This window comes from Hibiscus syriacus, unplaced genomic scaffold (genome assembly GCF_006381635.1).
Source record: "Hibiscus syriacus cultivar Baekdansim isolate YM2019G1 unplaced genomic scaffold, ASM638163v2 tig00111392_pilon, whole genome shotgun sequence".
In the NCBI taxonomy this organism is placed as follows: domain Eukaryota; kingdom Viridiplantae; phylum Streptophyta; class Magnoliopsida; order Malvales; family Malvaceae; genus Hibiscus; species Hibiscus syriacus.
In genome coordinates, this window is record NW_024063078.1 from 708,756 (window position 1) to 724,697 (window position 15,942).

General features: G+C 37.0%; 3 protein-coding genes and 2 pseudogenes across 3 annotated transcripts; 1 reads left to right on the forward strand and 4 right to left on the reverse strand.

Moving 5' to 3' along the window:
* Positions 1-152: 152 nt before the first annotated feature.
* LOC120160562 lies at positions 153-4,989 on the reverse strand (annotated as a pseudogene).
* Positions 4,990-5,276: 287 nt separating this feature from the next.
* Positions 5,277-7,326, reverse strand: LOC120160563 (phytosulfokine receptor 1-like). Its single transcript, XM_039170955.1, has 5 exons — positions 7,083-7,326; positions 6,888-7,041; positions 6,424-6,796; positions 5,921-6,143; positions 5,277-5,818 (listed from the first exon to the last, which is right to left on the reverse strand). Exons 1-5 carry the CDS (start codon positions 7,324-7,326, stop codon positions 5,277-5,279), a joined length of 1,536 nt encoding a protein of 511 aa, XP_039026886.1.
* Positions 7,327-8,010: 684 nt separating this feature from the next.
* LOC120160193 (chromatin-remodeling complex subunit ies6-like) lies at positions 8,011-9,224 on the reverse strand. Its single transcript, XM_039170610.1, has 3 exons — positions 8,955-9,224; positions 8,671-8,738; positions 8,011-8,409 (listed from the first exon to the last, which is right to left on the reverse strand). The coding sequence occupies exons 1-3, from the start codon at positions 9,124-9,126 to the stop codon at positions 8,278-8,280; spliced, it is 372 nt and encodes a 123-aa protein (XP_039026541.1). The 5' UTR covers positions 9,127-9,224; the 3' UTR covers positions 8,011-8,277.
* Positions 9,225-10,827: 1,603 nt separating this feature from the next.
* LOC120160192 lies at positions 10,828-12,564 on the forward strand (annotated as a pseudogene).
* An 851-nt stretch (positions 12,565-13,415) lies between these two features.
* On the reverse strand, positions 13,416-15,496 carry LOC120160565. The gene is made up of 3 exons (XM_039170956.1): positions 14,903-15,496; positions 14,494-14,827; positions 13,416-14,427 (listed from the first exon to the last, which is right to left on the reverse strand). Exons 1-3 carry the CDS (start codon positions 15,358-15,360, stop codon positions 13,867-13,869), a joined length of 1,353 nt encoding a protein of 450 aa, XP_039026887.1. The 5' UTR covers positions 15,361-15,496; the 3' UTR covers positions 13,416-13,866.
* Between the last annotated feature and the right edge of the window lie 446 nt (positions 15,497-15,942).

Below are 15,942 nucleotides of genomic sequence, written 5' to 3' on the forward strand. Positions count from 1 at the left end.
ACGAATGAGTAACCAAAATATGAGAGTAAAGTTCAGTGATAAAAAATTTAATGTATTAAGTTTGGTGAGAAAATTGAAAACTTCTAAAGTTCAGTAAGCAAATACGAGATAGATAACGGTTTAGTGATTAAATTTGTAATTTAATCTAAAATTTATTGTCTTCCTACTATTTTTCGCATTTCCTTGGTCAAATATCTGATGACGCCCCTGGTCAACTCTGCGGCCCTCGACTCTGTCACCATCGACTCTGTCGCCATCGACTCTAACTGCTTCAAATATAAAAACGAAGAAGAGAGAAGGCCGTTGCAACATGAAGTAATAGCAAGGCCAGGGGAAGGTTTCAACACCACATAAGTGCCTGTGCTAAAAGCAACCATGATTGCAGCCATTGCATTATAAAGAAGCAAACCGGCCAATGAAAGTGATGATGGATTACGCTGATTCGGAAAAGGAATAAACACGTCTAAATGGACGACGACAGCAGAAAGAGAGAAAATAAGGGCCAATGCATCTGATACAACAAATGCTTTGAAGGCAGCATCGTGAATCAGAAAAGGAGTGCCCTGTTCTTTGCCTTGTTCACTCTTATAACCACCTGGAACAGTCATTGCTGCTGCAAATGTGACGGTGGCTATAAGTGCTGCCACTATTAAATGACCTTCTCTTACCTTTTCAAAAAGATCCCTATTGTCACCAGGCAGGTCAATCGGACAAACCGGAGCCTCTGCAACTACTTCATTTCCAATATGTTCCAACAACTTCACGATTTGTTCCTGCCACATTACCCAATTATAGGTTGTTTCTTGGTTGGGTGAAAATAATAACAAAGGTTTAGGACTTACAATATTCTTGGAAGGCTTAGAGCTCATCGATGCCACAAACGCATTGAAAGATGCACAATAAACCTGTTGAGGTGTGATTCCATGGACATCTTTTGCACCGATTAAGTTTTCAACTGATTGATTTTGAGGAGCATCAATACCATCCTTGAAAACATAATCACTTAAGCTAGAAGGAGAATTTCTAAATGCTACAAAATGTAGTAAATTCCAACCTATTTTGTCTACTTTTCACAACAATCTGGACAAGAAGATAGAATCTTGGTAACTATTTCTCCATAGCCTTGCCTAGCTGCCATAAGGAGGGGTGTCATCTCCCTCTTCTTATCACTTACATAGGCAGCAGATTTATCCCATTTTAACAACTCTTCCACTACACGAGAGTGACCCAAGTGTGCAGCATAATGAAGAGGAGTGTGACCATCTACATCTCTTTCCTTTGTCAAGTTCCCTCCTCTCTAATATTACTCTTGTTGCATCTAAATACAAGAGAAAAAAAACCCAATAAACAAAAGGAAGGGTGAAAAACAAAGACAATGACGATGAGTAAAATAATTACCTGCATCTCCGGCCATAGCCGCTGCGTGCAAGGCTGTTCTACCGCGGGGACCGTCATGAGCAACTGATTTCAATTTTGTAAAATCATATCCAGCAGGGGCCCATCTCCTCTCCTGGCCGCAATGTAAAGTACACTCTCTTGCTTTCCGTTGATTGAATACGGAAAATCAGGATCTTCAGACTCCACCAATTTTTGCACCACACCTAGATGACCATACTGAACTGCTATATGTAAAGCCGTGTTAAATTCATTATCCATCTCTCTAAGCATCCTCCTCACTGCATCCTCTCCAGTTCCCTGTTGTTCTACGTCCCCATGGGCAGTCTCTGCCTGAAACTTGATGAGAAATTCCACAACGGTGGAATGTCCATGCCTTGCTGCAACGTGCAATAGAGTTTGACCTTTACAATTGGTCCGCAGCGGCTCAAGTTCAAACCTTGCACGATTGCGGTGGAATACGTCAATGTCGCCTCTTTCTGCAGCATCATACAAAGCAGCGTCCACATCTACGGGGTGATTATCAGAAGACAATGCTGCTGTGTAAGAACTGAGGGATGAGATTCACAAGGCTTTTGCCTTTCCCTGGCTGCTATTATTAATAACGCTTGCAATGCACATGTTAAATGTGTCGATTTGTCTAGAAGGCGGACTAATATACAATTAATATATGATGTTATCGGAAATATAATAAGATATTTAACAAAGTTAGTTTAGTATTACCGGAAATGTTGAGTAATAATAATGTCGAGTTTTCCATCATTCAAGTGTTTAACGTGGCACATGTACTTTGAAAACGAGTTTACCCGATTATTTATTTATTTAATAATCTTTTTATTTCCTACAATTTTAGAATTTTAGAGATACACATAATATTTATTATTTCTAATTAAAGAATAAAATAATCCCTAATTGGAATTAAAACAATTATTTCTTATGTTTTAATCAAAATAATGAAATATTGTCATCCTTAAAATTAAAGAATTAACCAATTATTAAATCCTAAAAAAATTAAAGGTGACAAATTAGTCAAATTATTATTGAAAAGAATAAGGAAGTTCCTTAATTTAAAGAACGAAAACTAAACCTTTGGCGTTAATCAAGCAACTTGTACTTAGCAATTTAAATATAAAAGTAAAATCTATACTCTTTTATTTAAAATTAGTGAACTTATTTAATTTTTAGGGTGATCACTGGATATAATATTTATTTATTTGAAAAATATTGAACATGAATGTCTAGTTATTTTAAAATAATTCCTTCCAATATTTAGGAATAAAAAATATTATTTTTAATTAATTATAAATTTATGTTTATATGTTTCTAATCAATATTATTAAGGAAACTAAACCTAAAAGGACATTATTAAATTTATTGATTACTAATTAAGGAACCTAAATTAAGGTTTTAATTAAAACTAAAACACTTAAAATCTAAGGCTTAATTAAAAAAACCTAATGCTCAATTTTAATATTAATGATTAAAATAGAAGATTTAAAAATTTAAAGGTGTAATGCTATAATTAAACATGTGATCATTTTAAAAGATTCACACATAAACATTTAATATTAAGAATTAAACACATTCAATAAAAGATTCAAGGCAATTGAAAAGAAATTAGTAACTAAATTGAATTCAATTAAAACCCAAAGAACAAATTACTTATGTTTCTTTGGTGTGGATTGATGACGTGGCTTCGTGAGGGCTATTTGATCAAGGTCCATATATGTTTGTGTTTGTTTCACTTGGATTGAAACATCCATAGCCTTTGGATCAAGGTTAATCAATGATGGATATTGTTTTGTGCTTTTAGCCATGAATTGATGATGTAAGCAAAATCCCCCCTCATTTTGAAGCAAAATCGGCGGCAATGGCTTCTAGATTAGGATTTTTGTTTTTTTATTTATTTAATGTATATATTTTAAACAAATGTGGGCTATTTTTAGGTATATGTAAAAAAAAAACTAATGTAATCGAATTGAAGTTGAATTTATGTTTTATAACTAATAATTATTAAATCGAATTTATGTTTTTTAATAATATTTAAGTTCATTTTTAATTGAATTATATTTTTATTTATTATGATTTATAAATTGTTGAATTTATTCAATTTAATATAATTTAAATCGAATTATTGCACCAAAACATGTGGCTTTCATTCAACAATTATTTATGATCTATCACATCCGACTTCCTAAAATAAAGGGGACAAACATTGTTTCATTCAACGATTATTTCTGATCTATCACATCCGACTACCTAAAATAAAGGAAACATTGTTTCATTCAACTTAGCTTTCTAGTTGTAGTTGAGCAATAAAGGCTCACATGTGACTTCAATTTCAAAACTGAGCAATGGCTTCTAGATTAGGATTTTTGTTTTTTTTTTGTTTTTTAATTATTTAATGCATATATTGTAAACAAATGTGGGCTATTTTTAGGCCTATGTAAAAAAACTAATGTAATGGACTATTTTTATCTAATAAGATGGACTTGATTTTTGGGTTTTATTATTTATTTAAAAAGAAATAAATGGGCTATTTATTTATGGACTAACCTAACATTTCGCACGGCAATAGAACGAACCTGTCTCTGCCACTACATTTCCAATATCTTCCAACAATCTCCCAATTTCTTCCTACCGCATTAGCCAATTATGCATGTTGGTCTGGTGAATTAACAACAAAAGGTAGAGATGCGTTGATGGTAACATTCGAGTTGTAGTCGCTATAGACGGTTCACTTTTTCTGGTTCAACCACAGGCTGCAGATGAACCATTTACCACCGCCAAAACTCAAATGTTATCATCTACAAAAGATGAAATTAGAGTTAAGACTTACCATATTCTTGATAGGCTTATAGCTATAGATCTTCCATCCATCAAACACATTGAAAGAAGATGCATCATAAACCTGTTGAGGTGTGATTCCATGGACATCTTTCGCATCGATCAAATTTCCGACTGATCGGCATTGAGAGGCAACAATGCCGTATTTGAAAAGGGAACGACATAAGTAAAAAGGAGAATTTCTAAGCGCCACAAAATGCAGTAAATTCCAACCTATTTTGTCTACTTTTTCACAACAATCTGAACAAACAGAGAGGATCTTAGTTACTATATGTTCATGGCCTTGCCTGGCTGCCATGAGGAGGGGTGTAATCTCTCACTTTTTATCAGTCACATAGGCAGCAGATTTGTCCCATTTTAACAACTCTTCCACTACACAAGAGTAACCCAAGTGTGCAGCATAATGAAGAGGAGTGTGACCATCTTCATCTCTTTCCTTTGTCAAGTTCCTCCATGACCATACTGAACTGCTATGTGTAAAGGCGTGTTGGATTCATGATCTGTCTTTCTAAGCATCCTCCTCTCAGCATCCCCTCCAGTTTCCTGCTCTTCTAAGTCCAACCGGGCCGTCCCTGCCTGAAAGTCAATGAGAAATTTCACGACAGCAGAATGTCCATGCCTTGCGGCTACGTGCAGTAGAGTTTGACCTTCAGTATTGGTCCGTAGCGGCTCAAGTTCAAACCTTGCACGGCTGTGGAATACTTCAATGTCGCCTCTTTCAGCGGCTTCATACATAGCGGCGTCCATGTAATCGATGCTCTCGAAGGGGTGACTTTCACAAGACATAATGCTTTCCTTGTACCGAATGAAGATCACACTTGTTGCTCTTATTTATAGTACTATTTTATGCTTACAATTATAATCAATATTGTAAAAATTTGATCCAAGATTAGTTAGACCTCCAATAAACATGATTTACGTTTCACTATTAAAGAAATGTAACTGTTATCAGTAATACTATTATGGTGTAAAATTGAAAATTACTACTTAAAGAATAGATAGCTGTCTACATTTACATCAAAGACCCTCCCTATTCAAATGTTGTGTCTCTTGGAAGGAAGGACCCAACCAGACATAAAGCAGACAGTAACTGTAAGAACAAAACCAGTAGCAACTCCATATCCGAACTGAGGACCCAACACTGTCATTCTGTCATCACCTGTAGATTCATCAATGGTGCCATGTTGAACCGGATATGGAACATATGTTCCCCCACAAAGTCCACTGTTCCCTTCAAAGCTTGAATATGGAAATGTCATGAACTGACCTCCCATGGTAATTTCCCCTTGAAGCTCATTATATGCCACGTTAAACTTCGACAGAAAACTCAGCTCCGCGAGTGAAATCGGTGTGTTTCCAGACAGTCTGTTATGTGACAAATCCAGAACTTCCAAGCTTTTCAATCCCGACAGACTCTCCGGTATCGATCCTGTCAACCGGTTCTCATTGAGGTTCAACACATGAAGCCTTCTCGAATCCCCGAAACTCGGCCAAACGGGTCCGGTTATCATGTTGTAACTCAGGTCTAACGTTGGTGGGAAGCTCCAAATGTTGTTGTAACGAAACGTTGCACCATCTGTACTAGTTCTGAATAAAGGGAACCCTTAAGAAGGTCCTTCCAATGAGATGTTCATGTCAATGAGTGCTTGTAGTTGAGTCAGCCCTTTCGGTATCTCACCTGTGAATGAGTTATTCGACAAATCAACATAGAAAAGGTACTTGAACTCGTTGAACCACGATGAATTGGTTCCGGCCAGATGTTTCCTTGACATATCCAAGAACTGTAACTCGTTGCAGCCGAGCAACCACGGTGGGATCGATCCCTTTAGTTCACAATAGGCAATGCTAAGGACCCTGAGGCTCCCAAATCGAAAACCAGGATCACTGGGAATCTCTTCCTCCTGAAAATTTTCACCAAGTAGCAAAACAGTTAAGTTTTTGCAGTGCTGCAGAATGTAGAGTGTAGATGAGATATTCAAAAGGTTGGTCCTTGAGAGTGAGAGCACTGTGAGGGCCTTGATATTCTTAAATTTTCGGGGAGTTGACCGTCGAGGTCGTTATGGCCAAGGTTCAGCATTGTCAGTTGCAAGAGGAAAGGCTCTGGAGGATTGAACCATTGACATTGTTAGAGCCGAGGTGAAGGGACTTGAGATGGACCATGGCTGAACAATTGAGGTGAACCGGATAGTTCAAGCTGTTGTTGTGAAGATCAAGGCTCATAATCAATGGAGAGTTGAACAACGAGACCCGCAAAGTTCCATTGAAGTTATTTGAACTTGCAGAGAATTTCTCTAGCTTTCCTAGGCTGCCGAACACATCTGGGAGAGCCCCCGAAAATGAATTGGATGAGATGTCCAATTCAACAAGGCTAGAAAGACAACCGATCCCGTGATTGAGCGGCCCGGAAAAGATGTTGTTTTGAAGATATAAAACCCTAAGATCTTGCAGCAAGCGGAAGATACCTTTCGTTAAGCTCCTGAAATTATTCCCATTGAGCCAGAGGTACTGCAATGAAGTACAGTTTCCCACACCTTGTGGAACTTCACCATAGAAGCTGTTCATTGATATATCAAGGATCTTGATATGGGATGAGTTCTTGCAGAGATTTCCACCTGTGGAACTTCACCTTTGAAACATTAACATACCAGATACCTGATAAATGTTCTTCTGGGATTATACCGATGAAACCATTGTCACTTACGTCGAGGACTTCCAGGTTCTTCAAGCGAAACAGCTCAGTCGGAAGGGTACCACAAATGTAATTATGAAAAAGGTTCAGAATTCTAAGCTGGTCTAAGGCTGCAATGGAATCACAGATTGTTCCATACAGATCTTCTCACCGAGTTCTAAAGCTACCACTCTTTTGCTCAAGGAATTATCACAGGTGACACCGGTCCAAGTGCAGCAATCTGAAACAGAGCTGTTGTTCCATCCAAGAACATGTGGTTTCAGACAGCTTGAGAATCCATTCAGGGCTTTCAAATCATCGGGGTTGCATGTTATTTCTTGAGATCTTAAGTTCCATAAATGGAAACTCAACACCGATGTGACGACGAAGATCAAATAGAGGTTTGGGGAAGACATGGTGATCGACTGTCCTAACAAAAACAATATCCCAACTATCTTTAATGTCGTAGCCAAGTTGATGATGAATCATTGCTTGTTTCTTTTGGAATTACTGGTCAATTTTCGTCCAGAAAACAACTGTTTTTGACCTTCTGGGTGCCACAGAAGTGGAAATTCTTGGGCATTGAAGAAATAACTTTATCCTATATTGCTCGAAATTTTCATTTTGCTCAATATATTTATATCCAATTTCGGTATCGGATACATATTCAAACATGATCTTAGAAAACAATCATAATATACAATTAGGTTAAAGCCAAGAAGTTCGAAGACGCTTCAAAACATGATGTGGAATTTATCGAAGCTCAAGAACTCAAGGGAGCTCAATAAGATATCAGATTTGAGTCTTGAGGAAGAAGAAAACAACATTAGGAGAATTTGCGCCTCCCCTCTTGGTTCAGGGATCTCAGATCAACCTAGGATTCAGTCTGACTACCGGATATCAGACACTCAAACCAAACCAAAAAAAGTATAAAGGATTGCATTGCACAGATCTCTGGGCCAAATTCTCATGGATGAACTTCTGATAAGAACAAGAGAGAGAAAGAGAGATCAAAACTTCATTGCTTGGATGAAAACGGTTCATATTTGCAAATATTCATATCTGCAATCTCTATTTGTCATCGCTAGCAGAGATTTGCCTCCGATATCAAAGCAAATAAGTTTCAAACAACATAGCATTCTCATTTCTCATAGGCCATATAAAAGTACAGCTTTAACCAGTTTATCTCATGCTACAGTTAACCTAAAACTACCCGAAGTTTGGTTCCCAGGACGAAATGGAACATAATATGTGGTTCGGTATTCCTTACATCCATCAATCAAACAAATTGTAGATTAAACATCATGAGAATCTCTATCATGATTCACATAGGTAAAGACCAAAGTCCATCTCCGAATTTTTGAACTTCACCTCAAAACAACTGCCGCCTTCCTTAGAGCCAGATACCTTTGCACGTATTCATTTGGAAGAGATCTCACAAGCTTGAAAACATCAGCATTTGCATAGCGGAGATTCGTCCTTGGATCGTAGTACGGTGCCTGCACAACAATTATGAATTAATTGTTCTTTATTATGTTTCAGAAATTGAAATGATCTATTCGAGTTACAATCAGAATTCGACGCAGTAAAATCAGTAAGTTAGGGATCATATTGCAAGTTACATGTTACAATTAGCTAGAAATATATCAAACGCAACTAATTAACATCTGTAACATGAGTCGGAAGCTTAAAGCATATGTTCTGAGGAAAAAAAATCAAAAGTTTCAACTTTCAAATGATTAATTCAGTTAGCCACAAACCTCAAATCCTGTAATATCACAAATTCTTTTACACGGCTGCATCGAAGGAGGTGATTCGATATTAACATCTGCAAAACACAAATTAAAAAAAAAAAAAGATGAGTTGCTTTATCAGCGTTGATCATTGCAAAAAGGATATTAAAAAAAACATAAGCTTCTAAACATGGAATTCCTCTTAAAAGAACAACGTACAAAAATTTCAAGCAAGGGTTTCGACTATGCAATTACGTAGGAATTTCAATGAACTAACTCAAAAACCGTAAATTCATCCGACAGAGACTTACAATTGGGTTCATCGGGATCGTAATTCTGGTAATTTTCAGCTTGGATGATCTGCTTGAGCTGTTTCCACCTAACTTTCGATTGGCCCTTTGGGTATTTCTCATACGTTTGTACCCTCTTGAAAATCATATGCGTTGGCAATACCAACTCAGCTTTTATCACCTCTGCCTCCATTGGTTTCCCAATATTCTCAAATCCCTAAATGATCCCAGAGCTCCCAAACGAAATTGGGGAAGAGAAAGTTGAGATTTTGGTGTTTGAGTCTGAAAGTAAAACCCTATAATCCTTATTTTGAATCTGAAAGTAAACTACGAATTTAGTAAGAATTTTATTCTCTCTAACTTCGTTCATTATATTTTAAATCTTTTCAATTTTATTACTGAATTTAATATATTGAATTTTTTTATCACTTGATCATTTTTTCACTAATAAATTTATAAATAAATTATTATATAGATGCAAAACGACGTCTTTTGATGAAAATTTTAGTCTTTGAATCTGAAAGTAAAACCCTATAATTAAATTTTTTTTATCAAAGAGATATAAACCGATATCGTATTATGTCAGGGTCAGGTCATGAATTTAAAATGAAGATAAATCCAATAAAACAAAAAATTACACACATTTATATCTATATTACTATTCAATTAATTATTTAATTCTTTTAATTAAAATTATAAATTTATTTAATATTTTATTTAAAGTTAAATATTAGATATGTTTGGGTTTTTTTAAATAATCTAAAGAGTTTAAAGTATTTGTTTGAAAATTTGAATGGTGAAAAGTATTTATTTTAGAAGAAAAAGAATTTAACCCAAAAATAGATTCATCGAACATCATCAGTGAAGATTAGTATTTTAGAATGTTGAATTTTAGATGATTTATATCGATTTAGAGTGAGTTTTATAATAAAAAAACAGTCCAAAGATAAGAAATAAGAGTGAAATATAAACGTTTTGATATTCATCTTATCTCAGATGACAATTGATGATAAACGACAGTTAATTAACAACGACAATCAATAAAATTGATAACTTTCTATGAAAATAAACCGTCATTTTACTCCGTCGTTAATGATTAATAATTTAGTAACAAAAAATAATATTTAAATTAAAATATTTTAAAACTTAATAATCAAATCATAAATAAATTAATTTAGCGATTAATGAGATAATTTATCAAAATAATTTAATCCTATTATTGTATTGTTGTACATAAGTAGAGAGGACGTCAGATCTGTCTACTGATTCTTATTTGGTTAAATTTAACATTTAATATCTAAACTATCAGTTCTGATCGTTTTAGTACTTAAACTTTTAATTTTTTCAAAATTATGCCTAACATTTAGTTTTTGTTTCATTTGAGTACCCGTCGTTAAAAACTTAACTAACGGGCTCGCTGGTCATCGCATCCGTCGACCAATGAAGCCCAAACTTTCTAGTATGCACCTTTTTGACCCTTTGAACAAGATTTCGGCCTTAGTTTCACCGAAAAATGTCCCATTTTCCCCAAATCAACGATGAACTCTTCGACTTCTTCATCCTCCGATTTCCATCATCAACGGTCTGATGGACCTGAAACTGGACTATGTTGGTTAACTCGTTATTCTCTCATGGTTCACCGTCGGATTGGTTGTCCATCCATCGCAGCTATGCCTCGTCAGCCCATCCATTAAGTTTGTAATGGTGGGGGTACTTAAATGAAACAAAAACTAAATGTTAAGTATGTTTTAAAAAAATTGAAAGTTTAAGTAATAAAATGGATCAAAAGTAATAGTTTAGGTACTAAATTTATAGTTTAACCTTTTTATTTTAATTTTTGAAGTCAGAAAGAAACACGACATTGTTTGAAGCAGTCAAGAAGAGAGATCATCAAATCACAAATCCATTACTTCACTCGTACAAGTTTAAAATACTTGGTTTCCTCACTCTCTATTTCTGTTTAAAGCAATAAGCTTCTTTCTTTTTCATTATGGTTCAACTCCTCTGGTTTTCCCTCAGTTCTCTACTTCTCCATGTAAAAGATTCAATATTTTCCCAGAGTTTTTGAAGATCATTCAGAGATCTGGTTCTCAGGTAATCGAATTATGATTTGATCACAAAAGAAATAACCCTTTCAATTATTGCTTGATTGTTGCTTCGAAGACAAAAAATGACTGAAAAGATCAAAATTTCTTTCAGTTTGATTGTTCTATTATGCTTGAAGTTATGGTTTTTAAGTTGATCTTTTGATTGTGGTCGAGAATTATTTCTGGAGTTTCCTTGAATTTTTACTTTGTGTATGAAACTTACTGAATTTATTGGTTAATTGTGATTGTATTTAGGAAGTTACAGGCATGAGGAGCTTAATTCTTCAATTTGAGTACTTAGCAGAAGATCTGTGTTGGTATTTTCTCGAGGCTTTCGACATTGTTGCTGAGGACTTGATTGTGCTCTTCAGGTGTTAATTTCGATCCTTGAGAATTTGATTCATCTCTTGTTTTGCCTCATCTTTATTGCCTAGATCGTTGACAACTTTGGATTCGATATCGAAAGCTTTATTCGAGTTAGAAATCGAAGTTTCGAGTTCTTTTCTATCATTATAAAAGCTTGCTCTGAGAGCTTTGTACATCCCTTGTTTTGCCTCATCTTGATTGCCTATAGTGTTGATAACTTTCGGATTCAAAATCGAAACCTTATTTGAGTTGTAAGTTGAAGATTTGAGCTCCGATGGGATCGATTCGGAATACGGTTCAGTATTGTTCTGTTTCGATGGCAAATAGGATTCTATATGAATACAGTGGGGGAGATCACGAGGTTGAAAGGATGGCTGCCTTGTGCTTCGGTTTCTAGAGCGCATAAGAAATGAATTTGGAAATGTCACTAGGAAGGGTTCGAGAAGTAGTTTCTCGAGTATGAGTTCAATGGGCGTCGAAGAGCAACTAGTGCCAGTTATCCAGCGTTTAATAGCTTCGTTAGAACAAGTTTCGAATAGTGGCAATTATTGGAAAACTGAGATTCCTTCTTCTCCAAGCAACGCAAATGCCCAACTTGAAGCTCCTAGTTCCACGAAAGCCCCTTTGTTGGGAAAACCGAGCAAGCAAGAGAAGAAGAATAAGGATCATGTGATTGCGGTAAGAGATATTGAGCTGGAGGAGCATCGGAAATCGACTGATAGAGGAGTGAAAACAGATCCAGCTGCGTTAGATTCTAATAACCAAAACGGAGCAAGTTCATCCAACATATTACAAAAGGACTTGGATTCAACTAGGATCAGACCCGGATCTCAGAACATCCGTAAAAAGTGGTGCCGTCAAGTCCGGATCATTCTCGTCGTTGATGCAGCTTTTTGTTTTTTACTGTTAGTGGTTTGGTTGTCAATCTGTAAGGGCTTATCATGCACCCGTCAATGATTACAATTCAATCCTAACATTCGAAGTTTCAGTCTACAGACAGGAGATCCGGCTCCGGTTCAGAGCCGGTACGAAATTCGAGGCAATGGCATTAGCTGTTTATAACCTCTGTATAGTTTCGTAGTTTTAGTGCTTATGTACATCATATAATCATATTGCTATGATTGTTTCGTACATGTTGATTCACCATATCCATGTAAGGTTTATTTTTGCGGATTCAACATCATTTTCGGGGTGTCCGACATGGATGTACTTCTCATGTTTTTCTTAGTTTTTAGGATATGATCATGTTTCATATTTTGGATATTTGTCGAACACAGAATATTTTAAGAAAAATGAAGAATACAAGTAATATCAACTGCTATTATTACCATTTGCTTTTAAAGAAAAATGAAGAATACAAGTAATATCAACGAGGATAGAACTCTGAAGTTGCTGCTGAGCAAGACCAACAAAGCAGTTGAAGCTTTCACGACAGAGAAAGATGCATGAATTACAACCTACAAGCAAAAACAAAGTAAAAGCAAGGACGGTTCTGCATTTTCGAGATCGGTAAAGTGAAACAACCTTCGGAAAGAAAGCAGATTTGCAAAAACAAAAGCATTCACAAAGAAACCAATAACGCTCCGTGATAACAAAACTTATCCTGCTATCAATCCACTATTCGATGAAATCTACTACAGAGCAATATTGACAAGCCTACATAGCTCAATTAAACTTTTTGTGGTATGCAAAGGAAAAGGGAAGAGAACAGTCGGAAACCTTACCATCCATTCGTGCATCTCTGCAAGTGTCATGGTAGACAAAATACTCAATCTTCATCACGAAAATATCTCGTGGTATGTACTGAACTTCCTAACAGGAAAGTTCACTCGGAATAAACAGGCAGCCAAAAACAATGAAAATAATGACAAAACATGATGCTGCAAAATGTAGAGTCGAACTCAACTCGGAAAGAAGTATGAAATGAGATCCATAGTACTTCTACATCATTAAATACAATAAGCATACAATTAAAAAAACTGCGGTTTGGAGGGTGGTGAAGGATATGAATTCACTCAGTAGCCTTCACTTTATCATCCCCAACAACCGAGAGTATAGGCAAACTACTGAAAATTCACTAGACCCTCAAAAAAACCATTCCCTCCATTGTTATCCTCCTCCTCGACTCCAGCATGATTCCCCTTACTCCTCCCTCTGACCGGCTCTTCACCTCGTTCCTAAACTCCACGTTCAAATCCAAATTCCCCAAAACCTTCATTCCTCGTTTAATCTGCTTCCTTCCACTATTTGTCACCCCCCTTTTGCTCGACTCAGCAGTTGGCACACCCTCTGGCACCATAGACACACCACTCAGGTTCCCACTATGATCCGCATTAACTTGTTCACTACTCCCCTGCTTCACTCTCTCACTCTGTGGTTTCTTCGCATTTCTCCCCCAAGATCCTTTCCTTTTGTATTACTCACCTTTTTCTCCCTCTTTTCATTTCTCCAGTCATCGTCATCGTCGTCGTCATCAGAACTCACACTCGAATCAGATATCTCCACATATGTATCTTGTTCATCATAAATACTCTCGGTGCAGACTTTTTGGTGATCTTTTGTTTTCCAGCATTCTTGTTGTCAGGGCAAGCAAAATTGGTCGAAATAGGCGACCAACTTGAGAAATTACCATTGCAAGCTATCGGAAAAAAGCCCCAACAGCGGAAATTCGTGTCATTTCCATTCACTGGTGGTGATGGTATCACAACTGCGTGGTAAGCTCTCCTGCAGTTCTTAGCTTGACACCTTAACGTGTAATCCTCGTACACCTTCGGATACTCATAGAGAACATAACAGTATGGACAAGCAGTCCAGAAAGTTGGTCCCGCGGACTCGGTAGATTGACTAGCCCAAGTCAAATAGGTATTCCAACTCACACCACTTGGCTCTGTCTGAACTGGTGGAAACGGTATCACAACCGCCTGAAAAGCTTTCCTGCAGTCCTTAGTCTGACACCTTAGTGTACGATTCCCGTACACCTTCGGATACTCAAATTGAGAGTAACAGTGCGGACAAGCGGTCCAGAAAGTTGATCCTTCTGACTGAATAGATTAACTAGCTGGAGTCGCATTGTTCTCCGGTCCCTCTGACTGAGTAGCTTGACTAGCCCGAGTGGCACCAGTTGGTTCTGTCTGACTATGCTCCTTGGTAGGAGCAGGAGTTGCCGAGTGATTAATCTGACCTGATTGAGTAGGCTCAATCCGACTATACTCTGTCTGATTAATCTGGCTGGCCCCGATAGGCTCAGATCGATTAGTATGGCTCGACCGTGTAGGCTCCGGCCTACTAATATGGTTTGCACCAACTGATCCTGTCTTATTAATCTGACTCGGCTGAGGTAAACCTGTCTGTCTCGTCCAATTTGACCCAGCAGAATAATTATTTAAACCCAATTGCTCTCCTTCTAACGCGGCATATCCATCATAGTTATTTCTAGGGCTTCTAACAAAAAATGATTGCGTAACTTGCGTTTGCGTTTCTTTCAGCGGCGTTTGCATAAACAGTGTCTGAGTTTACGGTTGCTGAAGTTGTGGTTGTTGATGCTGATAATGTTGCTGTCCAAGTGGGTTTACATGACCAAACTGCAGGAACCTCAACTCGTCATCAGAAATAAGCTTCTTAGAAGGATTCGACAACACCTCCCAAGCTTCCGCAACCAACCGAAACGCCTGATATGCGAAAGAGTGTGTGTTCCACCCAGGATTCAGCATAATCGCGAGTTTCCTATACTGACTCTCAACGACTTCCATGGACTGAGTTAACGGAACGAGTTGGAGGATGCCGTACCAGTCACGAGGGTTACCTTGGGCCGTTAAGAGAGTGTCGGTAACGGAGAGGATTCGATCGGCAAGGACAGGTGCCGACTCTCGAGCTCGGATCGCGAAGGTCCTGGTTCCGTGAAAGTCCCCTGAAGCGAGGAGCTTTGCCGCTGCGTTCAGCCATCGCTCCGCCTCCGTGTTGCTTCCGTCGTCCATTTCCTTACCAGTCTTTCTCTCCTCCGTGTTGCTTCCTTTTTTTTTATTGTGTGTGTGAATGGTGGGAACTATTTGTCTTCTTGACAACAACAACAAAAAAAGAAAAAATCAAGCTCCGTGTCTGGTTTCCGGATGGACGAAGGAGGGCAGTTGTTTCATGAAATTGACAGGCGGTTTCTGTTTAAATGGATGGGATATAACTAACTATATATGGGTATTATTGTCATTTACAAGTTTCAATGTTTTAAGGCTAAATTCTAATTTCATCATAGAAAGTTACTATCTCACTTATTTTGCTCGAGTTTAAAAAAAATCAAATTTTTTTCTGAACTTAATATATTAGGGTTTTTTTGACACTCGCTGTTAAAATTTTAAAAAAAATAAATTTTCCCAATAATAATTTTGTTGGTGAGAAAACGACTTAATGGCAAAAAAATAAATATTTTAAAGGTATTATTGTCATTTACAAGTTTCAATGTTTTAAGGGTAAATTTCAAATTCATAACTGGGAGTTACACTCTTTTCAAATTTATCACTGAACGTTACTTTCTCCCCAAATTCATAATTGAAAATCCCTCTCTC